Below are 26,126 nucleotides of genomic sequence, written 5' to 3'. Positions count from 1 at the left end.
AATATGTCTCAATAGTCTAAATTTAAAAATCCACTAGTTCAATAACTTACCAAAATATAAGATACATCCTATATTTATATTTACATGATTACACACAAAAATACACTAGATATAAATTACCAAAGAAAAGTATGGAATCAATTTTTAATTTTAAGGTAATTATCTTTAATAAGTAAATAATAATTCAAGTATTATCGACTTTCAATATCCTCATTAGGTTCATGTTTTCGCCAGGATCCTCCGCTTCGCCTTGCTTAGTCTTCATCATGCCAGGTTGCATATAATTGTGCTTAGTTGTTGAATGGATCATGATGAAGAAAATAACTAATCAATATGCATCTTGGAAAAAAAGTTATAAAAAGAACTCAATAAACAACTCCTCATTTACAGGGATGCCACGCTGGGCCATCGGCAAGAGGCCATTTCACGCCATCACACACCTGTTATTGAGACACTTCCAGCCGAGCCGGCTGGCCGGGTGCTCGGCCAGGGGCCTCTGAGCCGCCATGCATGTCGAAACGGCGCATGCCACTCTTTTATATATATATATATATATCTTCAATCCCAACCGAGAAAATACCTCACCACTTTAAAAAAAGAAACACGTACATTTTCTACCGCCATCATCTAAATTCTACTAAAATCCCAGTCGACTAACCCATGAAACAAATTATCTAGCCCACAAAAAAAAAAATCAAACACAACGACTAAACGAAATCAACCGAACACAACGACTCATACGAAAATTTATCCGTCATCATGCTTACTGTCTAAACAATAACTCAATATACTTAATATATATACATTCTCAATTCGTCCTTTGTGTAAGTAAAATTAACCATGAAAACAGATCAATCTTGGAAATGGGATAACTCACTTTGAACAAGATCAAGAACAACACTATGAGCTCCTTTGAAATTTCTTGATGCTTTTTTCCTTGAGGAAGTTTGAGTACCAATGTGTGTTGATAATTTAGGGAATTCTTTTTGAGCTCCTTCATCAAAACTACAAAATAGAATCCAAATCTTGATTGATATCCAGTTAAGAACTCAAAACATCAATAAACGATTCACACAAAAGATCTCCTCACATTCGCTTCCATTCCCCAACAAACAAATCTTAACCTTTCCCAGTCATAATTTTTGAAAGAGTAATCTTACTTAAGGCATGTGTTCTTGGTTAAATAGAGAAAGAAAAGAAAGAAAGCATTTCAAAGTTATATGAGAAACAAGAATATATATATATATATATATATCTGTGTGTTCTACAACAAATATATATTAACATTTATTCTTTGTCATCAAATTTACAATATTCTTTACCATAGCAATCAATCGATCATATTATAATTTTTCTTCATGGTCTTTGACCCGTCGGTTTTTTTATGTGAGATATAGGGAGACCTACTAAGGGGTGAACCTTTCCCAACATATGTTTTTCGCTTATATAACGATTCAACTCGAAAATCATTATGCATAATGGGCTTCCATATATCGTTGGATAATCAAACTAAAATTTACGATAAAGATATTGCACTACATGTTATGTGAAACTCATTAAAAACCTTAAGTAGTATTTTTCAACATTGTTCATACTTCATAAAGATAATATTTGCTTATATGCCATCCTAAGCAACAACAAGTAAATTTAATCTACCTATCATCTTGTAAAACAAAAAAAAAAAAAAAAAAAAAAAGCAACATGAGGGTCGAGATACACTGAATCACCCAATCTCTTTGCTTACCACTTTAGTCATCCAATCTCGTGTCGAACAGCCGATCACCGCTGCTGTTCAGCCGATCGTGATGTCACCGAGATGCTTTTGCGCCCACGTTTGAGCAGAAAAATTTGTCGTCGATCGACGCCCACATCATCGCCTTTACGTGGCTTTGTCCATCAAATTGTTGTTGAGTCAAGAAACATCCTGACATCACGGCCTTTTTCTTCTTCTTTCTCTTCTTCTTCTTCTTCTTCTCAAATTTCACTTCTTCTTATCATTGTTCGAGATTAACCCGGTAATCAAAGTTTCTCTGCTCATCTTCATCCTCATTCCAACGATTGATCTGGCATTTGGCCGACAATGAGCAGGAGTGAAGTCTCTTCCTTCGGCCACTAGACATCGAGCGAAGTCGAGGTGATGCAACCGCTTAACTAGGCTTCTATAGAAAACATATCATCCAAGAGAATACTCAGACCATCTCATCCGGAAAGGGATCGCTTGTTGTGGTGAGGGATGAGGTCGAACGATGAAGAAATGGAAGAAAGATACCGAGAATAGAACTTCATCACTGCTATCTCTTACTGGGGCAATAAGAATCGAGAAAGAAGAGACCAAAAAAGGTTGAGGTGTCAGTGTCAGCTTTTGGCTAACTGCAGCCGACTTAATCCGGAGCACGACAAGTGCATGCAGCTCGATGATATGGACATTAGCCACTGACTCAGCATTTAAGGTGGCCACGTAGGACTCATCAGCACCTGGAAAGTCTCGGGAGTGACTACCCTGTGAAAAGTGTTACTTCAGAGTGGATCACTTTTGGTATGTTTTGAAGTCGAACGCACTAAAATTGAAAATAAAGACAAAGTCGTGACTTTTCATTAATCCCATGAGGGTATAATTTCAATAGTTTAAGCAAGAGTTCTAAACCCAGGGCTGCCAGGCCCCATATAAGCCAAAATTTGCAGGATATATATAGAGATAGTGCGATTTGTGCATGAGGGATATATTAGTAACCACCTCATACAGGGTTATTCTAGCAATTTCCTCTATTTTTCATATGTGAGGTTGCATAAAAATACTTTGATGAAAAACCTGATTGCTTCCAAAGTACTTCCAATGTAGCCATATTCAAATAATTAACCTGCCAGTGTCATTGATTGCGTCTTTTAATCCAAGTCCATAACCTAAATATGATAATTCACAAGAGCTAAGTCCTGATCATAAGATTTACCAATAAATTCAGAAAATTGATTTTCCTTTGGATTAATAAAAGGGACAATGTCTTACCATTTTCTTGGATATAAATGGGAGTGGTTTCTTTGTATTTTTGTTTGAAATATTCCAGCAATTTTCTCAGTCCATCTGGATCATTTGGAGTTGATGTTGGAATGAACTGTTTTGAAACTTAATTTTAGTCAATTTAAAAATATTACTTTAACTCCATAATATGAAAACAGCAAAATCCATCAAACTCACCTGGCCACTTGATGGTGTTTCATTCCCTGACCCGTAAAATAAATAAATAAATAATACAATTCAATGCTACAAACTTATTATATATATCATTAAAGGATATTTTTGCAAAAATAGAAAAAGGAACCATTAAAAAGAAAAAGCGTGACAACAAGTGGAGGGAAACCTTGTGATAAGTTGAACAAGCATGTCATTATTATAGTCTCTAATGGGCACTGTAAGTGGGCCCTCAGTGAGAGCTATCATAACAACAGTACTCAAGCATAGTGGATTCAAGCACCCAAGGAAATCAAATGAGCCTTTCAAAATACTCTGATTCAGATTTGCTGAAAACTGGGAGCCTTTGATCCCACTATCTTCTTTCTATTGTCTTTGGACAGTCACCAAACACCAATGGATCTATAATCCCAAAATGCCATGCCACTCATCATCAAATTTTAGACGATATCATATATATATAAGTAGTGGCAAAGCTTTTAAACCAGAATTATTCTTCCTTTGTAGCATAGTACACTCTCTTTAGTGTGCTAAAGTAACTAATAGTACTATGTCAGTGAATTTGATAAATTTGGATATAAATAATTAATGAAGGCTGGATTTTCATCTTAGTATCTAAGCTGGTGAGTTGAATTGAGCTAAAATAATATATCTAGTTTGCATCAACCCTTTTTCAAGTATTCTCATCTAATTTGAATTATAACTACTAGGTAATGCATGAGACAAAGGTGACTGCTACATAGTATATATGAGTTGGCTAATGAAAAGAATCTTTTTATAAATTTGAGAGCTATATCCTTTGTCTATAATATGGGTTCGGAAACTGATATGGAATTAACCCAGTTGATTTTTACTATTAACCAAGTTGATTTGGGTTTATGTAAATTAACAGTGCTAGATATCAAATTAAAATACCAAATTAAAAATATTCCCCACAAGGGTATATATGTACCATGTGTTTTTACATAATATGAATGGCCCTATATAAACACTTACCACCCAAACATGAAATCTCTTGCTCTTTTTGTTGCTTGAACATCAGCTTTGGAGTTGGAGAATGGAGAATACACCAGAATGTGTAGACATTCAAGCCTATCCAACCATGTTGAAAAGCCTGTAAACAATTTGTTCTTGAAATAATTTTTCACTGTTTAGTTGCAGGAAGAAGATGTGGATAAGCAACGCATAAGAAAATTATATATTCATACCCAAAGAATAGAAAAGAAAAGAAATTTTCCTCAAGATGGACAAAACCACTTCTCAAGATTAACATATTTTTGACAAGTTTAAAATAGAAAATTTTTAGTATACACCTCACTATTGAAATGATAAATCAATGGTACAGATTTATTTGTATTGTCATTTGGCTCATATCTATTGGTTTGATGCAATGCATTTGGTGTGAGTAAGATTTATTTTGTTAAGAAAAGAAGAGAGGAAGCAAAAAAAGTACATAAATAAATAAAGAACTATGACCAAATTTTTTTTAAAGTTACCCCCAACAAGCACACCATTAACTGGACCAAATCAAGATTAACAAAATATATAAAACATAGAATTTGGATTTGGGTTGGAATGCATATATACCAAGCATGAGCAAGCAATGCATTGTGAGTGGCAATGTATGGTTCAGTGGTGGAATTTCCTACAGTGCAGTTGGTGACTCCAAATGGATATGAACATCTTTGAGGTGGAAGAAATCCATTATCATAGGATCCCATTGACATGATGTTTACTTCAACTATGGTTGTCCAATGAGACACTCTATCTCCAAATTCTCTAAAACACACATCTGCATCTGCATGTGTTTGTTTGTTTCAATGAAAATATTGGTGATTATATTAACAAATTTTTTTTAGGAAAATTTTCTTTTCATTTTAGGTATTTGATCAACCAGTTTCCCGGAGGTAGTGCTCTAAATCAATCTTAGGCAAAGTACCGAGACTATTATAAAAAATAGAAATCTTTTAATCAGTATTTTTGGCATATGTTTTATTTTTTAAAGGTTTTCTATGGCATACATATACCCTTGTAAAAAAAACTATATTTAAGTATTTATTCTTGCAACTCAATTCTTATTTGGTTTTATATTTTTATTGGTTGTAATTTAAAGTTGACAAAATTTTATGAGAAAACTAAACAAGTCATTTCATTTTGGGAAAGTGGAAAAGAAGATAAACGACAACAAGATTAATATTTTGCAAATAAAGATGTTATATAAGTAAATTTAGTTTTAATAAGGGAATTTAAACAATTAACTACTTTAATAGGGGTACACAAATGATTGCTTTTTTTGCATATTGATTTCATTCAATCTAAATGTTTTGTAACAGGGGAGAAATATTTAATGAATTACAACAATATTATTATTATCTATGTTTTTGCTCAAATGAAATTTTCTGCGAATGTCAACCATTGAATAACCCAATAATATGACATAAGAGTGCAAAGGGGAAGATAAGGGTTCGAATATTTCCCTGATAGTACTATTTTTGTAATGTTCATGCACTATACACTTGGGTCATTCCTGTACTGTTTATGGGCATGAGTGTGGGTCCCCTATAAGAGAAATAGTAGTTTCACTCCTCTATGATTGTAGGACACGAGGATTTTTCTAAGAGATTTATAAGCCATAGTAACTGGTGCACCTCTGTACCTGTTGTCTCTTTGACAATATGTTAAATGGGTGTGTTTGTGACCTATTAGTAAAAAAAAAATTTTGCTAAAAGATTGATAAAATTTAAGTGTAAATGCACTTTTGATCCATGAATTATATCCTTGGCTATCTCCAATCGATGACCCAAATCCCAAATTTGAGGTCTCACATAAATATTAATTTTTTAAACAATTTTTTTATTTTTATTATTATTATAATTAAAATTATAAAGTTAATAATTTATTAATATAATTATAAGTAATCATTATATACCTATAATATTAATCTGTGTGCAATTAATTACTTAATTAATGATATTATTATTAATTAAATTAATTTGTAATAAATTTATGAAACTGAAATAGTTAAAATTTTATTGAAAATAACCTTAATAAAAGCTAATACAATGAAACTAATTATATTAAAACTAATATTTTGGGGGTAAATCATAAATTATAAAATTTTAGTTGTAATTTTTTTAATTTATTTTTATTAATAAATTATTAAATTGTAATTAATGTTTAATTAAATTATTGTTAAAAATGATTAATTTCAATAAAATAAGTGAAGTCCTGTAACGAAGTATAATTACACCTAAGAATTTTCATGCTAAAAATTTATTATATAACAAAGTGATACTAATTAACTAGTAACAGGTTAAATGTTTTATTTCAGAAGAGAGTAATTATAAAAAACTAAAAGCATTCCGGAATTACACTACTTCAAATGTTTTATTTTAGAAGAAAGTAATTAATAAAAATTAAAAGCTTTGTGGAATTGCATTAGTTCAAATGTTTTATTCAAGAAGAAAGTAATTAATAAAAAGTAAGAGTTTTGATGAATTACACTATTTTTGGGCTCATCCAGCCCTTGTATTCATCTTCAAGTACTTGAGGAAGATCCAGATGATAAAGTGTAACATGCGGCTGAATTCCTATTTAATTAACCAAAATAAAAAACACTAAAATTTAAAACACAAAATTAAAAAAAAAAACCTCATTGAATAAGATTACAAATTCTGAGTTTGAGCATTTTTGCAAGTGAAACAAACCTTTTTCAATCAATTCATTGATGAGATTGTTATTGTAATTCAATCCTTTAGGATTAGCCTCACCCCTTCCATCTAGCAAATCATTAAAAAATTAAAAAATTAATAAAAAAAATAGAGTAATGAAAAATAACAAATATTTCAGCAAGAAGGAGATTAAAAAAAAAAAAAGATAATGTGAACATTTTTAATTCATCATACTTGGGATAAGTCTTGACCAAGAGATGGAGAACCTATATGCTTCCAATCCAGTATCACTCATGAGCTTCACATCTTCCTACAATAACAAATATATATATATATATATATAATACGCTACAAGATTTTGAAAAGGAAGATTAAATTTACCTAGTGATGATATTATTTTTGGTACCTTATATTTATGGTATTGATCTGAAGCAATATCTCCAGTGCTCTTGTCTGCCATCTTCCCTGAAACATTTTCGCATTTCTAAAAACTTTTAGGCTGTGTTTGTATTGAAGGAAAACAAACAAAACCAAAGATGAAACTAATAAGAATGACCTGAATGAGTGTGAGTGTCCCAAATGCTTGGACTCCTTCCATCTTCAGCTGCTGCTCCTTCAACCTATACATACATATACACTCAAACAACCAATTTTTTTAGATCCATCAATCTCATCTCTGAATCAATCTACCAAAATAAATAAATAAAGAAGAAGTTGGGAGGAGAAGCAGAGCACAACTTCAAATTTGAGGATATGAGAAAAAGTGAAAGTTGTAGTACTATTAAAGCCATTAATGGTCTGTCTGTTACCTGCTCCTCTGATTCTTAATCTCCATTGCAGGCTTTTCTGCCCTCAATATAGGTCATGCTTGAATACAGATGATGAGGACCTGTAATGGTCCTCCTGCAATTGTCATGTGGTTGCAGCCAATTTATTTTTTTTTAAAATAATAAGTAATAAACCTATTCATTTAAATAGCATTTTTTTTTTGGGTATGAGGGTTCTTAAACGGTTAATTAAATTTAAATAAGTAATAACTAAATTTATTTTAAAAAATGGGTTTATTACCTTGTGAAACCCCAAAGGGGAAAAGTCATAATTAGTTTAGTAAAAATATTATGAAAAATTGAGCTTATGTACAACATATGGAAAAGAAAATATATATGTAATATCATGGTAGATCAACAGAAAAGAAAAAGATATCAAAGGGAAAAAAAAACTTAGATTTTATATTATTATTATTATCATCTTCATCTAGCATCTAAATTATTTACCTTATATTAAAGAACTTATAATAGTAACTAACAATTAATTACTATGAAATTGATCAGTAAACAAAAGCAAAGCTAGAATTTTATTATATCTATATAATATGATGGTATATAACTAGTAATCCATTTATTAAAGTGTTTTTTTTAATGAATTTGTTTGTTTTAATATTTGGCCTAAAATGAAATAAATGATGAAAATAGTAAAATAAACAAAATTACAAGGTTTATGAGTTAAAATAAAAACGTGTTTGTTCTGTAGAATAGTTTTTATAAAATTTACTCTATTTTTCAGCATTAATATTTGTAAAATTTACGTGGGAAAATTTACCATCAAGAAACCAAGGCATAGCTTAGGGTTTCCTCCATTACTTGTGTTTGAGATGTCTTGAGTTCGAAACTTTTCAAACACAAAAATTTGACTTTAGAATTGTCTAATCATCATTCTTCTAATATGCATTATCAAATAAATCTTTCTCCTTTTGTTTTGATGAAGTAAGAAACCCCGCCATTTGCTTGCGAACATCATCGAGAACTTTTTTTTGCAAGCCGCAATATTTCCCCGAATGCAAGCTAGGTGATACTTTATTCTATTAATTCCACCACCTTGATATTTTGATCCACAATAAAGGCATGAGAAAATCTATTTTCCTTGTGCATTATTAGACACATTAAAAATGGTCCCAAGCAGGATCAGTCTTCAAACAAACATTGCCACTTGAACAACTAGAAGATTGTGTATTGCCGGCCTCTGGATCCTACACATAACAAAATCAACCAATATATGTTGTCAATTTATAGTGTGATCTCTATTGTGATACATGTTTATGAAATATGTAATCTCAAATATTTTTTTTTGGCACATGATGTACTCATAAATTTTTAAAACAAAAATGAACAATGAAAAAAACTTACCATATGTCGTGAGCAAAATTAGAGTAACAAAAGCCTCTTTTTAGATGTTCACCCCTTTCTAGAACCTACAAAGATGATATCTTATAAATGTGAGGTGAAGCCAAATTATAGAAAAATAATCAATATACCAAAAGGCAATTCTCACTTTATAATCTCTATGCAATCACATAAGAAAGTTTAATATTTGCACGGAGACGCATTACTTCTGTCGCTTACGGGGCAGCGCCCCTGCAAGAAATATTTTTTTTTTTGGCACTTTAGTTAAAGATTAATTTTTTTTGTAAAATAGATAGGATGAATGTATCATACGACCTTTCTAATTAGTAATTCCCGTGCAATACATACAGATAATCCTCATCATGTATCATGCATTTATTCATAGGATAATTCAATATCTAACTACATTATTGTCATGTAGTGCATTCACTGATCCTTTAAAAAAAATCATTAGTTATCTTAATCTAACAAACTGAGCAACACTTATGAGTTGTGACCACTGACCAGGCAAGCATCTTCCAAGAAATCAAGAGTAAGGAGATCTAAAACAACAAAAAAAAAACAAGGATTACAAGATTTTCTAAGCATGGTACAAGATTACAAATCATTCAAAAAAATCTCTCAAAACTGTTAACATAATCTAGATGAATCTCTCAAAGCATGGTACAAGATTATAAATCTCTTACAGGGGAGCAAGCACGAGGTTGGTGGAGTCACCGGAGCATCATCGGAGTTTGATGGAGTTGGCTGAAGAGAGGGCTGCTAGATGGAGCCATGGAGGAGGACTGGAGTCTTTTGAAGGTTGAAACTTGAAATTTCACAAAGAAACCAGGGGAAGCTTGAGTTGAAAGCCCTAAATTTCCTTAACTTTATGACTGTTGATTGACGGGCAGTCAACGGGTTCATGGTTGAAACCCGAGTAGGGTCACGGGTGACCAAAGATCTTCATACACCCGGTTCAATGGGGCATGCCCGGACCGGCCACATGGCCAGTTCCAGGTCTGACAACCATGCTCACACCTCACTATGTTAGCTTTTTTAAAAATAATTTCAAAATTATCCTTCAATGTTGGCGAAAAATTCCATTAAGCCTTGCCGATTTTTAAAAAGGTGTACGGATAACCATCATTTTAATCACTTTTGTACACGGAAATATTACATCTTAATGCGGAGATAAAAAAATATTAAACAAAAATAGAGGGATACTAATATGAAAACTTGTCTTGTATATGAAAATTTGCAATTATAAATAGGAAAACGAATTACTAGAGGGCATTTTCATCAAAACACTCCAAACTTCACTCTGTTTGCTATAAAAAGATTAAAAAGAAATTCATAAAAAAACAAGGAACTTGATGTGAATATTAAAAACTTATAGGTTTTTAAATAACCAAATTTGAGGGGACTTTTTATTCGATTTCAGGTAAGAAATTAGATGTTTTAAAAATTTATAATTTTTTTAAAATTTTTTTAAAAATACATAATAAATTTACTTATTTAGATAATTATAATTTATTTAAAAGGGTTTTATAAAAGTGTTTTTGTTGTGAAAAAAATTGGATCTATTATCTTGGGTGGACAAAAGAGACAAATTATAATTAGCCAAAAGTACTTGTGTATTTGATATTTTAGTTCCAGTATTGACTAATTAAAAGGAGTATTCATGTGCATATAAGTGTGGGGCTAACCCTCACTATTAGACTGGTTTTTTTAAGATGTAGATTCCATCTTTGTGTGCATAACAACTTGTTCCGCCGGTAATTGAATTAAGATTAAAATAAACACAAGCATAGTTAAGGACTTTTGCTTTTTTTTTTTCCTACAAATGAAATAAGTATATAAAGTGATTAAACAATTGACTATACACTCTCATCTCATGATACAATGTTTGTAGTATAAATCACACCTATACTAAGAACTGGTTATAACTACTGTGCTTAATAAATTTTAAATTTAAATATTAAAATTTTCATACTAATATTATTTTATAATACAGTTAATATTATTGGACCTTTATGTCTTTTTCAAAACTTAAAATTTTATCCTCGTTTATGAATTAAATTAAATAAGATATATACATATAAATAAGTTTTTTTTTTCGCAACCAATTCCGGAAGCCAAATAGAATCACTCATGCACTGATCCAAGCACTGACAAGTGACAAGATGCCAAAACAATATGACCAACATTGAGTTAATTGCACTTCCGTGTTTTTCAACATTTTATTTTTTTATTAAATCACCTGTTTCTAAAATATTTTCAAAAATTATTTATTTTAAGTTTAATATATAAAAATTAATTTGAAATTTTTAGATTACATAAATTAATTTATTTTAGTCTTTGACACATGCAAAACTGTTGTTGATTTTTGTTGGTTTTTGACAATTCAATCTAGCATGATAACGTACTGGTTGGTATAGTAAAACACATAATATATTTTTATGAATTTATATATAAATAAAAAGCATTGTTTATGAGCTAAAATAAAATTTTGATATTTAGAAACTTATATATTTTTTATTTCCTATGCACTGTTGCATATTTGTTCTCTAGAATAATTTAGATAATTTACTCTATTTTTCACCGAAAAGTTTGTAGAAGCTGTCAGTGGCAAATGAAAAAGACAAGAGCGTTTCTTTTATTAAAGGACAGGCAAGGCTCTTTGATAATGACAAAAGAAAAGAAAGCTGATGTTACAGGCTGACTAGCAAAATGTGAGCCTCTTTGTTCTCTTTTAATTAAAACCATAAAAGTGCAAGGGTGAGTTTAGAAAATGGAAATAAAACATTTGTTGGAGTATAATAAGACAGCAAGTGACTCAGCAAATGTAGAAGTCTTGATTGTCCTTGAAGGACCATTTTATTTCATATCAATGTACCATACCTTTCAAAAATCTAGTGACATCGGAGTTGAAGATAATGTTCATTCTGTTTTAAAAAATTAAATGAAAGATGAGACTAAAAATGGAAATGGAAAGAAAATTACTATTTCATAACTAATGTGTGAGGCGCTTGAAAAGACCAATAATGTATTTTTATATCCGATCTCATACGTAGAATATTTATATCTTAACTCATGACTTGTGCATATTTTCATTAACGCACATCAAATCCCTAAGTAAATATTCTAAGGATTTTGTTTTCATTATTCCCTCTTAGAAAATCTATTGACAAAATAGCATTGGAGATGAAGATAAGGTTGTCTCATCAAACATTTTCAAGTGATTCAATTTGTGTAATTTGACTGTTAAACACACTGCTAGAACTAAAGATTTGTCAGTGTCATTCCAGTTGAGGTCAGAGAGTGGCACAACATCTCTGGGTAAGAACTGAGAAAAATGTCATCCAAGGGAAAAACTGAGAATAAAAGAGAATTTGAATGGGTGTTGACTGCTTGGGGCAAGTCAATTAATAAGCTGGAAATCTTATGTTAGTAAACCTAACCTAATACAAGTTCAAAACATTAACTTAAGAGGGCAAGTGAGAAGGGATATATAAGTAGCTAAAACATAATTTCTTCCATTTTCTGATGTAGAGACTATTTCTCCATACTCAGAGATCAAAAATAGTGAAACAATAGTTGGAAGGGGAAGAGGGAGTTATGCTTCCTTGTCTTGTTTTAGTTTTTATCTATTATTTTGGTTGATGTATCACATATAGTGGTTCATTGTTTCTCGTCTTTTTATCTTTTTAGTTATATGAAGGTTTTCTAGTATTGTAATAAATAGGCTTTATTTATCATTTATGATGGAGAGGGGATCAGATACTATGGGTTCCAGTTAGTATCATGAATGATCCCACCGTGGAAATCCTATTCCCATAATTAAAAGTGATTACCTTTCTTTTATATTTGAATTAGTATTTAAATTAATATAATTAATTTACATGTTTAATTAATTATATTATTATATTTATCTAGTTTATTTTAGCAATAATAATAAATGGAAATAATGATATTCAAAGTCATCTCTACAAAATGAAAACATTTCATTATTCCTTGTTATTTATTTATTCATTTTAAAAGTTATTAGCTTAAATATTTAATTATAATAATTAAAATTAACAAGTAAATGAAGTGAAATATTTAATTTAAAATATTTAATAATACTTCAAATAATAATGATGTTCAAAATATTTTAAAAACTTATTTTAAACCATGGATGCAATCTATTTGCATCGAGGCACAAAAGTATTTTGTTTTTATCTCTCTCTTATTTTTAATATGAATTATAATCAAACATAGTCTTATTATAATTAGTTTCTATTACCACTGTTATTCTTATTTTTATTCCGTGAATCAAACACGTTTAATTTAGTTGTATATTATTGTTAGATATTGTAATGCCTAGTTTTAGCATTGGGCCTAAGCCTACCAAATTCTATCAATATCGTCATACTCACCTTTGTCACCAAACACTATTTTATCCAATTACAAAATTTGAACATAAAACTAAAATATATCAATATATGCATTTAATCAAGAGGAAAATATGTCAAAAATATATGGGAAGATATAAAAATAAAATATGTATACACTTTCCAACAAAGATAGGAATATAACATTATATAACATTATACAAACTATGTTAAATTAATGTCCACCAAATATAGATACTTGTCACACATGAGGTTTATAAAATACCTATGAAAAATAGTAAAATGTTTGGGAATTTGACAAGATTTCTCAAACCATACACAGTATTAAAGCAGTGAAATAGAGAATTTATAATCAGGGCCCTAGTCTCTATTAACTGCTAGTAAGATCGATATATTTCTTATTTTATCTATTAATAAAATTAATTTTTGTATTTTAATTTTTATTTTAATTTAATATCTCTCGATCCACTCTGTTTCTAGATTGAAGAATTTCCACATTACAAGGTCCAGAAGGATTATTACTATAAAGTTTGTCTTTTACTTATAGTCACAAAACCGACAATCAGTTAAAAATATAAATAATGCAACAGTTATAATAATAACGAACCTGCAAATATCCATATAATAATACTAATTGAAAGAGCCAAAGTGAATGCCGCACATGAAACACGAATACCAAAACACTCAATGGAACAATCACTATCAAACCAATCAAGAAAGAGACACTACTAAAGATCGGTAGAATCTCCGCCCGGTGAGTCCATGGCTTCCTACGCGGCCAAACCTGGAGATAAACAATCCACTGTCAGTAGATGAAAATACAATGAGCAGCCAAACACTGCACACTCACTCTCTCATCAATAAAGATCATTATCCTCTCTAGACTATTCAGGCATCACACACTCTCCTCCACGTAGTCACACCTACAATCTCGTAGCAAAGACAGTCGAGATGATTTACTCAATGTCCCGGGCGCCAGCACATACCTCTATCTCAGAATCTCCGCTGCACACACAATTTAAAAATCTCTTCCGAAATAAATGCTGCAGCAACCTCATGCTAGACATAAGTCATAGCACGGCTCGATCACGACCACTCGACCGGAAGCTTCCTACGTACGCTGGCGGGCCGACCTCAAGCACTCCAGCATCAAACCCTCCGAGCTCACGCTTAACCGAGCTGATGCAACCACTCCCGATTCTCGAACGGGCCGCAACCAGCCTACTCGCAGCGCCTCCTCATCACGTACGCACTCACAGCGCGCCATCGCCAGCGTTTTCTGCCTTCAAGGAAACTTCACGAAATCTCTAGTCTTCAACCTTCCAAGTTTGGTCTTCGTAAAGATTTTCCAAACTCGACCTTTCAATTCACCACAAGTTTCGGCTACTCAGTCTCATTTGGTCAAGCACCCATCTTCAATCATTCTCATCAAGGATTTCTTCAAATCATACCCATCGATGAGGTATTTCTTCAACGGGCACCATATCACTTGCTGGACTGCTGCATGCTATGAAACCCGTGTTGCTTTTTATGCTTAAGCATTCTGCTTGAAAGACTGTTGGTTTAGTACCTGTTTCAGACGTTTCCCAGAGCCGCGTCGTACTGCTACCTTTATTTTTACCGCTTCCGCCTCTACATAAGCCTCCAATCCAAAATGTAAAATATGTACAAAATGGTTAATCTCTACTCAAGAAGATTTCTTTCTCGTAAGCACTCTACTAAACCACACTATGCTCAATCCAAAATGCCTAATCTTCAACCCAACCACTTTCAACACTTTTGGCACGATCTCCTGCCTTCACATCAGAACACGCCTGCAAAGACTACTCCACCAGCATCTTTCAAGATACTACATTTTGCAAGCCAAGACTCTGCTAAGCTCAGGAAGACTGCATCATGCTCTACCTTCACTATAATACACAAATCACGCTAAAATAAGTTAAGCACTAATAATGATAATAATAATAATAATAATAATAATAACATGTAAGATTTCAACTTTGAACAAGTTTTCTAAAGGATGTTTTGACGGCTTTAAAATTTTATTTTTCTCTCGTCGTATATTGTTTTAAAAATTTGGATTTGTTTAAAAACCAAAATTTTAAAACTTTTACTCTAATCTTGTAATTTATTACTTATTAATTTAGATAAACATAACAATTATATATGTATGTAATCCTTTTTAATTATAAATTAAAAAAAAATCATTAAGGACGAGTAAATCATCCCTGATTCCCTACCCAACACATCCCACCATGCATCTATAGTATTATCATTTATATTATTTTATATTCTTTTATAATAATAATAATAATAATAATATAGATGCACATTACCACATGCCACCAAAGTAAGTTCTTACATTAAATCAATTAATTATTTCAGAAAACCAAAAATAATTGCAAACCGGTACTTATGCATATAAATAACAGGCATTTTCAATTCAGTCCTTGTACTAAGTAAAATTAAACCATGAGAATAAAGATCAATATTCAAAATAAAATAGCTCACTTTGACTCAAGATCAAGAGCAACACTATGAACACCCTACATTTCCTTGATGTTTTTCACTTTGAGAAAATTTGAGTACCAGTGTGCTGATAATTTGGGAATTCTTTTGAGTTCTTTATCATCAAAATCCACAAAATAGAGACCAAATCTTGATTGATATCCACTCAAGTACTCAAAAACATCCATCAATGACCACATAAAGTATCCTCTTACATTTACTCCATTTCTGCAATAAAAAGTATCATAACTTGATTTTCCACCAATAATAATTTTTCTAGTAGAGTTATCTTCATTTTAAGCTATTTATTATTGGTTAAAAATTACTAAAAATTATATGTGGAGTATATATATGTTTATGTCCTATTATTTACCGTTATTCTCACAGTTATTATTAATAGTTTATTATCAAATTTAAGTTATTCTTCGGCAACTAATAAATTTCATGATGATTTTGCTCTGCAATATTATATAAAATCAAATTAAAATTTTTAGAAATATTTTTGAGTATAATATCATAGTTGGTCACTCTACTTTTTCTCTTTCTTTCCTTTTGGTCCTCTCTTCGGAAAGTACTCATGGTCATCTGCTCTTTGAAAATGTAGCGCTTAGTTAAAAATGCTCACTGGGATCACTCTGTTTTTAGAGTATGCTCAACCCTGAGTCCAGAGTGGGCAGCGTTTTTAAAAAAGAGGGGACCGATCAGGCGCATTTCTAACAAGTGAGCAGCGTCTTAAAAAGTGGAGGAGCTAGTCGAGGCTATTCAGCAGTGAAAGGCAGAAAAGTAAAGAGAATAACTACTATGATTATACAGAATATTTTTCAAGACTTTTTATGCCCCTACACAAAAATAAAAATACCTTATAAATTCATATGAAAATGGTATTTGCTTATATATTCTTCCATAAAACAGTCATCAAAATTTTTTTATACTACACAATCATTTAATTTTTCACCTTTCAATCATTTTGGAAAAATATACACACATTACTATATAATGTTACTGAAATTTTTTTAAGTGAATTTCCAGCTATATCCCGTCTTTGATCGTTCATACATTTGCTACGGGATTTATAATATTACTACATCTGTACATATCTCATGACATCAGTCCAAGATCTTTGATTTAGTCATTGCTTTATATTCATAAAAAAGGCGTTTATCGTTTATTATTCATTCCAACTATATAAGAGCATGCCTATAAACAAAGAACAATTTTTGTATAAAGGGTATAAAAATGTATAATTTGTTCAAAAGATATGTTAATTACTTCACATTTTATATGGTTTATAGAAGCAGTTTCCTTCCATATATGAGGGTTATGTAATCATATCTATATATATATATATATATATAATTAAAAAGAAAAAATGAAAAACCTAGATAGCTTCAAAGGTGCTTCCAATGTAACCATTCAAATAATCAATCCTGTAAGTGTCATTCATTGTGTCTTCCATGCCAAGTCCACAACCTAAAAATGATAATTCACAAGAGCTTAGTCCTCATCATAAAATTTACCCACAAAGTCAGAGAATTAATTTTCATTTGGATTAATAAAAGAAATAGCGCTTTACCATTTTCTTGAATATAAATGGGAGGGTTTTTGTATTTTTGCTTGAAATATTCCAGCAGTTTTCTCAGCCCATATGGACGATATGGAGTTGATGATGGAATGTACTGGTTTCAAGCTTAATTTTAGTCTATTTTAAATATATATATACATAACTCATGGTATGAAACAAGCAAAATCCATCATTCTCACCTTGTCGCTTGGTGTTTCATTCTTCCACACTGCCAAAATAAATAAATAAGAAATACAATTCAATACAATGCTTATTATTTAAGACTCCTAATTCATCAATCAAGCTAGCTATTTATGCGCAGCTCGAACTTGGCTCAAAATTTTTTACTTTGGAATCAAGCTCTTGGTTTTTAAGATATAAAACCAAAGTTTCTCTTAAATGAGTATAACTAAATAGTTCGAAACATATAAAAATATTTAAAAATATATAGTATTATTGTATTAAAAATGGTTAGATAATTTTTGTTGTTTAGTATAGAAAGAAAATTTAAGCTATAAATGAGATTTTGTTTCAAACAAAGTCTAATCAAATTTGGTTTCTTAAAATAAATCTATTTGATTTTATGTGCTAAATTTAGTTAAATAGCTCGCCCTATTTCCATCTCGACAATACCATGAAAAATAGCAATATATGGATTTTCTTAACTTAACCAATCTCGTTCAACAATTAAAAATTATTGATAAAACATTGGAATTAAAGCATATGTTTGAAAAAATAAAAAAGAAAAGAATCATTAAAAGAAAAAAAAAATTATATAGAGATGTGGAGGGAAACCTATGAGTGTAGCAAGCATGTCAGCATTGTAGTCTCTAATGGGCATTGCGAGGGCCTCAGCAGAATTATCAACAACAAAGAGTGAAGTATAATGATTCAAACCAATGAAATCAAATGATCCTTTCAAATACTCTGATTGAGATTTGGTGAAAACTGGTAGCCTTGATCCCACTATTTTCTTCATTGTCTTTGGATAGTCCCCAAACACCAATGGATCCACAATCCTAAAATGCCATGAAAACTAATCAAATTTTATGCATATTATATATATATATATATATATATATGAGCACACGTACTCTAAAGACATCCCTAGATTTTAAATTTAGATAGATTTCATAAAAATTACATTTGCATTTAATGGCCACCTTACATTCCGCATAATATCTAATAATAATTTAAAATATACAGTGCTTAACAATATCTGATTGTGTAATAATACAATAATTAATAATAAACTTTGCACACCATTTTTGCAAATAACGTCTGTTAAAATATGATTTAACTTTTACCATAAAATGCGGAAAGCTTTCATACAAGAATTTTTTGATCAATATGTAATACCATATTTTTAATATTAAAATAATTAATAGTCTCACATCACATCAGTTAATTTAGAAAATTAAAATGAGTATATAAGTCTGGTTGTTATCCTTTTAACTTAAGCTCAAGGTTGAATCGAGTCAAAATTAACATGTTTAGTTTGCATAAACACTTGGCACCTAAATAAAATAAATGGTAATCATTAGATGCTATGCCAAATGTCATTTTTAAGAATTCTCATCCTATGTGTACTATAATTACTAGGCATTAAATTAATAGAGACAAGTTTGTATATTGAAATTATTTTTATCCAGCAACAATTATCCCCGCATAACAGCTAAATGTAATTAGATTATGATCATTAGATGCTCCGTGATGCCACTTCAAACTTTTCATTATCTAAGTAATTTCATCCTACATATGTGGACTGTAATTTTTAGGTACTGGGTAGTGGTGATTGTTAATCAAAATATATGTATGTAGGGTAACGTAGCAATCTTCTACAATTTGATAGGTTTCTTTTCTCATGACCTTTTCCTTTTTATTTGTTGGGAAATTAATATGGAATTAATTTTTTTAGATGACAAGCACCGTCAAAAAGACAAACATATACAAAAATGTATCAGTTATAATGGCTTAACGAACTCTTAATTAAGGATTTTACCCACATGAATAAGATAATATGAAGGACAATGAATATCTGTTACATATGCCCAAAATAATATATCAGGGACCATAATATCACAATAGTAAATTTTTCTTACTATACAATTTTAGAGAGGTAAAAAATATGACTCCTCCCACATAAACTCACACTAAGACCCAATATACAGTGAATAAATAATACTCTATAATACTAGGCTCGCAATGAACAATGCATGAGTAACACCGATGAACAATACTGTAAGAGTAAGATTTCAAGTCCTTACTCTCTTGCACACTTTTGTGACATGTATTTTTGCACTACTAGCGGTTCACTCACATGGCATTACCCTAGTTAATTTAGTTTTATATAAATAAAAGTACTAATTAAATATCAAATGAAACTACCAAATTTAAGAATTTTTCCAAAGGGTATTTATATGTATTATGTATTTTTCATAATATAAATGGCATATATACACTCACCATCCTAGCATGAAATCTCTTACTCTTTTTGTTGCTTGAATATCAGCTTTGGAATCGGAGTATGGAGTATACCACAATGTGTAGACATTCATGCCTATCCAACCACGTTGAAAAGCCTATAAACAACATATTCTAGGAATTAATTTTTCACTGTATTGCAGGAAGGAAGATGTGGATAAGTAAAGCATACAAAAATTATATTTAGTATTGCAATATTCAAGCAGTTAATAAGGCACTTGACTCTTATGATAGTAACTCCCGACCAGATATGGGTTAGTACCACATCTTAACTCAATTACAAAATTCATTTGAAAAGTTAAAAGTCGACAATTCTAATATACACCATGGTGGATAGATTAATGGTACGAATTCATTTAATAATCTTTTGATCTGTTAGCATTGGATGCTTTGTGCAAGTTATGTTCAGTTGAAAAAATTGGTTCAAATTTTAACTCACGTAAAGTAAAGACACGGGTGCTTATTCACATTATGTCAAATAAATAAATATATATATATATATATAAATTGTTCTTTTTAAAGTCGTTACTCGCTGGGACGCAGTCAAGGTTAACCTCGGGTCTATAGTCCCCTCACATCGCCTGTGAGAGAGCCACCTCTCACCTTTATATATTCTAGTCTCAATCCTTCCCTCTAACCGCAGCTATAGTAGTGTTGAGCCATGGGTCCCTCAGACAATCGACATCGTAGCCACTGTCTGACCGGCCGTGACTAGGATCTCGGTCCCACATCCGCTGTGGGGTCAGAGGGGTGTCGACTGCAGTAGTTAATCAGTCCATAGTCCCACATCAGCAGTGAGAGCCATTCTCCCTAGCTTTATATATCCTAAGCTCAATCCTTCCTCTAACCGCGAAGCTATAGAAGCTTTAGTGATGGGTCCTCAGATAATAATGATATCGTGAGCCTACCGCTCGATCGGACGTGACTAGGATCTTGGGTCCCACATCCGCTGTGGGCCGGGGTGTTGGGACGCAGGGTTAATCGTCCATAGTCCCACATCGCTGTAGAGCCCATTCTCCCTACTTATCCCTAAGCCCAATCCTTCCTCAACCGCAGCATGGTAGTTAAGAGAGTGGTCCCTCAGTATTAACAACTCCAACAAGCACACCCTTAGCTACAATAAATCAAAATTTTTTAAAAAAAGAAACAAATAATTTGGAATTGGATTGGAATGCATTTATACCTGGTATTTTGTTTTGTATAAATGAAAAATTGAAGCATGAGTAAGCAATGCATTGTGAGTGGCAATGTATGGCTCAGTGCTGGAATTTCCTGCAGTGCAGTTGGTGACTCCAAATGGATATGAACATCTCGAAGGTGGAAAATCTCCATTATCATATGATCCTAATGACATGATGTTTACTTCAGCCATGGTTGTCCAATGAGTCACTCTATCTCCAAATTCTCTGAAGCACACATCCGCATATGCTGTGAAATCATCCCTGACAAACAAAGAAAGTGATTGATTATACAACAAGAAGAAAAGCAGCGTGTTTTTTATTTTTATTTTTGAAAATATTATGTAAATAAACTTCCTTTAGGTTTTTTTTTTTCATGTTTTCTTTTAATTTTTTAAACCAATGATTGCTTAACAGCTAGAGCTCTAAACTAATTTTAGGCAAAATACTAAAAACTTTATAAGAGAATAAATATCTCCCAGCTCGTGTGTTTTATACATATAAAAATTCGATCTTAAAGCTACTAAATTAAGTGATCTCTACCTCTACCATTTAGGCCAACCACCATTAATTTTTTTGAGATTTTTTATATATATGCTTTTGTAAAAATAATCATATTTATTTATTTACTTCTACAAATTACTTTTATTTTATTTTATATTTTTACTTTTATGACTCGAAGTCAACTTAGGAGGAAACTAAACTAATCAATTTTTTTAGAAGATATATATGAAAAAGAAAGATAAAAAGACAAGCAATAAATATTTTTTTGGTGTGCAAGCAAATAAAGCGTTAAGGGCATACAATTAATTTAGTTTTTATAAGGGCATATTAACATACTTTTATTGGGTATGCAAATGGATGTGTGTGTTTTTCGATTGATTACATTCAATCGAAAAGCTTAGTAATTGGCAATGGTATGAGAAGAAATAATAAATTAATTAGTTCAATTTTAAGCTTGGAACGATGAGAAAACTTTATTAACATCCGTACTTTATCTCTTCGAAGCTAGAATACTTAATTGCAACAGAGATTGTCTCCCAATCACATACCTGGGTATGCCACTCACAGGTCGAAGACCTAGACGACAAAGACCCGGACAAAGTTAATCGAATCCATTCGTTCTAGGCTCACTTCATGGAAAGCAAATTATCTTTCCTTGGGGGTCGTCTTACCCTCATCGTCTGCTTTTATCTTCTCTCGACTCATGGATGTCTTTTTCAAATTACCAGCTTAGGGTAATCCTTGAAATCGATAAAAATTAGGAGAGACTTTCTTTGGAAGGGTCCGGATCCTGGGGTCTAAGGGTATAAGGTTGATTGCCTGGAAAAGAATTTGTAGACCCTGTTGCATGGGCGGTTGGGGTATCCTTGACCTCCAGATATTCAATAATGCTTTTATTAGGAAAGTGGTGGTGGAAACTCATCACCAAGCCGGTCTCCTGTTGGACAAAAATTGTCTTTGCAAACTATGTGATAAGAGATGCTCGATATTCTATATCATCATCCACCAAAAATAAATCTTTCTTCCCAGTGGAATTAATACCATTCTACCCTCCTTTTCGATTCCGCGATATCCAAATCAATTGGAAATGGTAACAAAAACTCTATTCGGTTTGATAAATGGCTTGAAGGTCAATCCCCAAAAGACCGTTGGACATCACTTTTCTCGATCGCTCTTATCCTTGGATTACTTTAAGACAATTTATACATTTAATTAATTCCGGGTTGTAATCCATTCAGACAACCTCTCGTTGATGACTTTACCGTATTAATGAACTCTCTATTCCAGATCAGTATAATTGATCAAGAGGACTCTTATACCGGTCTCTTGATAATAACAAAAACCTTCTCTCACAAATCTTTCTATAATTTCTTAATTGATGGAGGCATTCGCAGTCAACTTTATTCCAAATTCTGGAAGACAAATACCCCTAGTAAAATAACACTATTTTGTTGGCTTGCCTGGGAAAACAAAATTCTTACTCTAGATAATCTTTTTATTAAAAGTTGCAATCCTAATGCTACTGACACATGTATTCTATGTCATAACAACTCGTAAAACATGAGATCATCTTTTTATTAATTGTTCATTTTCGAGAGAATTTGGTCCTTCTTCCAAGGTTTGTTAGATGTTGCTACTCTCCCATGCTCGCTTTTACAACATCCGACCACTTGGATTCCCTCCCTAAATTCCGCCTCTGAGGCTCTCTCGGATCTATCGTCGTAGAGCCATATTCGAACATCCTATCGAACGCACTCGAAATGATTTTTTTAACCAAAAATATTCATCAATTTCTTCTATACTCCATAAGACAAATTAACATGCTTCTTTTCTTGGATCACTGCAGACTTTCGCCTCTTCACGAGAACCATCCGATCTCGCTTTCGGAAGATCAGCGCTCTCTTAACTTCCCCGAGCTCCGCATCCACGGACACTACCTGGTGAAATGGCGTACACCACGTGCATCGGGAGTAATCTGCCTCTCTTTGTAGCTGGATCGCCTTCGTCTCGGATGAGTGGACTTCGCCCCAGCCTCGCTATCTTCCTCCTTTTTCCATTTTATTGCTTTTTATCCTAGTCCCTGCTTCATCGTTATTCTCATCCCCGGTGAGGATACGGCTTTTATTTTATTGTCGCATTGTGTGTGTTTTTGTTGTTTTTTGTTTTTCTTACTGATTTTGTTCTTTTTTGCTTTTCTTTTCTTATTAATAAATTTGTGGTTTATCCACTTTTATTCACAATTTAATTCTCATATCTAAATAAATAGAATATAAAATAAATAAAATAAGTGACCAAAAGTATACTTACCCTAAGAATTTTATTGTTAAGGGTTTATTTATAAAACAAAATAATACTAATTATCCACTAACAAGTTAAAGTTTAATTTGAAGGAAAGTAATTAGCAGAAACTAAGAGTTTTAAAGAGTTACATTATTCTGGGGCTCAACCAGCCATTGTATTCATCTTCCAGCGCTTGAGGAAGATCCAGATGATATAGAGTAACGTGTGGCTGAATTCCTATTCAACCAAACAAAATAAAAAAAATATTGAAGTTAAAAGAATAATAATAAAAAATACTAAGCTTTGACATTTGTAAATGAAATAAACCTTTTCCAAGAAGTTCATTGATAAGATTGTTATAGTATTCCAGTCCTTTCGGATTAATTTCACCTCTACCATCTAACAAATCATAGACAAAAATTAATAGAGAAATTATAAATAAAATAAAAAAAAAATGAAGAGGGATGTTTGTGAATATGGATAAATATTTCTGCAAAAAATACATAAAAAATATTGTGAAAATTTTTAATTCATCATACTTGGGATAAGTCTTGACCAGGAGATGGAGAACTTATACACTTCCAATCCAAGATCACTCATAAGCTTCACATCTTCCTACATTAACAAACATATATAATAAATTACAAAAAAATTTTTTTTAATATATGCCAATGTGAGTACTAACTTACCTCAACAATAAGAAAATTGATATTTTTATTCTTTTTTAATTCAATAACTAGTTTTTTTAAGATTAAGCGGATTTACAAAAATGTGTATAGTCCTGTGTTCTTATTTTTAATAAACAGTGGTTTATCCACCTTTTTCAAAAAAAAAAAAATGTGTATAGAATTAATGTTTCACACGCCCTCATTTTGGATTATTAAGTCTGTATAGAGAGTTCAAACTCTCATCGAGATCTCTTTCCTCAAAATCTGAATTACTGCCACTAACAACCCAATCTTTGTTAATTGCTGTTTCAATTTTATGATTTATTCATATTTATTAAAATAAATAAATAAATAAATAATTGCAAGTTTGTAGATTGATGATTTTTCTACTACCTTATATTTATGGTATTGATCTGAAGCAATATCTCCAGTACTCTTGTCTGCCATCTTCCCTGAAACATTTTTAAATCTCTAAAATCTTTTAGGCTGTGCTTGTATTGAAGGTAAAACAAGACAACTAAAAATGAAATTTAATAAGAATGACCTGCATGAGTATGAGTGTCCCAAATGCTTGGGCTCCTTCCATCTTCAGCTGCTGCTCCTTCAACCTATACATTCACATGCACAGATGATGCACTCAAACAACCACTTTTTTTAGACCCATCAATCTCATCTTTGAATCAATCTACCAAAATAAATAAATAAATAATTAAAGAAGAAGAAGAAGAAGAAGACCTGATAAGCTGATGTTCCTGCTCCAAAGGCAAAGTCTGAAGGGAAGTCATTCCTGGTGTAGTTGGGAGGTGAGCATTGGGCAGAGCACAGCCACAAATGCAAGGATATGAGAAAAAGTGAAAGTAGTACTGAAGCCATTAATGGTCCCTTTCCTTGCCTCTCTGATTCTCTTTCTCCAACGGAGGCATCCCTACCCTCCATTTAAAACTTTTAGATATTTGATATTTTTTTTTGAAATAATAATAAATGTTTATTAAAGTCACCGTGCTCTTCGTCTATTGGTGCTGGATCTCTTATATAAAATGTTCATATCTTGTTAAATAGATAAGTTTGAACATCAACTCAAGCAGAATGAGAGCACAAATATGTTAAAGCAATAACTCCACACATGTTCACGTCTCTATGAATTTATTAAAATTAATATTTTTAAAATAAGTATTAAATTTATTTCTTTATTTACTTATTTAAATAGGTAAAATTTTTGTAGAGCGTTTTTGAAACGTTTGGTTGTGGAAAATTGGGTTTATCCCTCTATGAAACCCATTAGGAAAGAAAAAATGTACTCTCCGTTTTTTTTATCTGTCAAGAATAACCGAATTTCATATACCAAGAAAGTTATTATTTCACATAATTTAATAAAAAATTAGTTATCTTTTCAGAATTACCCCTAATTTATATCTTTACATTTCTCTCTTATATTAAATTTCAAGAAGAAAATTGAATAGAGTGTTAGGGTAATTTTAGAAAAAATAATAAATGTTTATTTACTTTTAAAAATGAGAGATAAAAAAGAA

At 31.5% G+C, this 26,126-nt stretch overlaps 1 protein-coding gene across 1 annotated transcript; it reads right to left on the bottom strand.

The window, feature by feature from the left end:
* Positions 1 to 4,218: 4,218 nt before the first annotated feature.
* On the bottom strand, positions 4,219 to 25,513 carry LOC120257380 (beta-glucosidase 22-like). Its single transcript, XM_039264856.1, has 21 exons — positions 25,333 to 25,513; positions 25,142 to 25,205; positions 24,991 to 25,049; positions 24,469 to 24,544; positions 24,257 to 24,328; positions 24,079 to 24,166; positions 21,151 to 21,409; positions 19,950 to 20,065; positions 18,279 to 18,502; positions 17,684 to 17,712; positions 17,496 to 17,598; positions 17,321 to 17,392; positions 15,242 to 15,324; positions 14,985 to 15,056; positions 14,091 to 14,198; positions 7,415 to 7,478; positions 7,265 to 7,323; positions 7,093 to 7,168; positions 6,895 to 6,966; positions 6,690 to 6,777; positions 4,219 to 4,301 (listed from the first exon to the last, which is right to left on the bottom strand). Exons 1-21 carry the CDS (start codon positions 25,468 to 25,470, stop codon positions 4,280 to 4,282), a joined length of 1,944 nt encoding a protein of 647 aa, XP_039120790.1. The 5' UTR covers positions 25,471 to 25,513; the 3' UTR covers positions 4,219 to 4,279.
* Positions 25,514 to 26,126: the final 613 nt, after the last annotated feature.

The sequence above is a fragment of the Dioscorea cayenensis genome, unplaced genomic scaffold (assembly GCF_009730915.1).
Source record: "Dioscorea cayenensis subsp. rotundata cultivar TDr96_F1 unplaced genomic scaffold, TDr96_F1_v2_PseudoChromosome.rev07_lg8_w22 25.fasta BLBR01002076.1, whole genome shotgun sequence".
Lineage (NCBI taxonomy): Eukaryota > Viridiplantae > Streptophyta > Magnoliopsida > Dioscoreales > Dioscoreaceae > Dioscorea > Dioscorea cayenensis.
The sequence above is the reverse complement of the archived record's forward strand: the minus strand, read 5'-3'. Positions and strand labels throughout refer to the sequence as shown.